At 71.4% G+C, this 668-nt stretch overlaps 1 protein-coding gene across 1 annotated transcript in view; it reads left to right on the top strand.

The window, feature by feature from the left end:
- Positions 1–286: 286 nt before the first annotated feature.
- LOC103251572 (lipoma HMGIC fusion partner-like 3 protein) overlaps positions 287–668 on the top strand; it is a gene marked incomplete at its 5' end in the record, with an annotated part of 1,125 nt that continues 743 nt past the window's right edge. Inside the window, one exon of the mRNA XM_021708345.1 lies at positions 287–518. Coding sequence (XP_021564020.1) covers positions 287–518 — 232 coding nt within the window. The remainder of the gene's footprint in view (positions 519–668) is intronic.

The following is a 668-nucleotide window of genomic DNA, read 5'->3' on the forward strand; positions in this document are numbered from 1 at the left end:
CTCCACCTGTCGACCCGAGGCAACCCGGGAGTTAGGAAGGGCTAGTTGAGTCTGAGGTTGAAGCAGGAACGACTCTTGGGGGCAGCACGTCTCCTCTCCCTCGGCGTCTCCAGCCTGCAACTGCCGCGCGGCCCCTTGTGCCTCTGCAAAGATGCAGAGGTCGGAGCACGTTGCTGTGCGGTGATGAAATGCTCCCCGAAGCAGCCTCTTGAGCCCGGCCCCTAACACCTACTGGGATCCTGGGGTTGCCTCTGGGATCTCTGTGGGTGCTCCCGCCCCCTCTCAGGCCACCTCCGCCCCCCAAATCCGGGCCCCCTTCTCTGGCTCGCCCACGCCCCTTGAGGGGCGTTCCAGGGTCGCCGCGGTCCTCTGCGCCCCGGGCGCTGGCGGCGCGGGCCGAGGCGGGAGGCGGAGCAGGGGGCGCCCCCCGGCTCGCGCGTCGCGGCGCTTCGCGAGGGGTTTGCCGCCTTCAGCCGCAGCAGCTGCAGCGGCGGCGGCGGGAAGAGGGGTGGAGGGTGGTGAGGCGGGCCGGAGCCCGGGCCGGGAGGGAGGGAGGGGAGCCGCGAGGCTGTGCCAGGCGAGCCGGAGGGGTGCTCCGCGCTCCCCCGCCCTCCTTCCGGGAGCGAGAATGCAGACTCTGAAACTGGTGCTGCTGGGCTGAGGCGGAG

This window comes from Carlito syrichta, unplaced genomic scaffold (genome assembly GCF_000164805.1).
Source record: "Carlito syrichta isolate Samal-C Ts95f unplaced genomic scaffold, Tarsius_syrichta-2.0.1 Scaffold58893, whole genome shotgun sequence".
Classification (NCBI taxonomy): domain Eukaryota; kingdom Metazoa; phylum Chordata; class Mammalia; order Primates; family Tarsiidae; genus Carlito; species Carlito syrichta.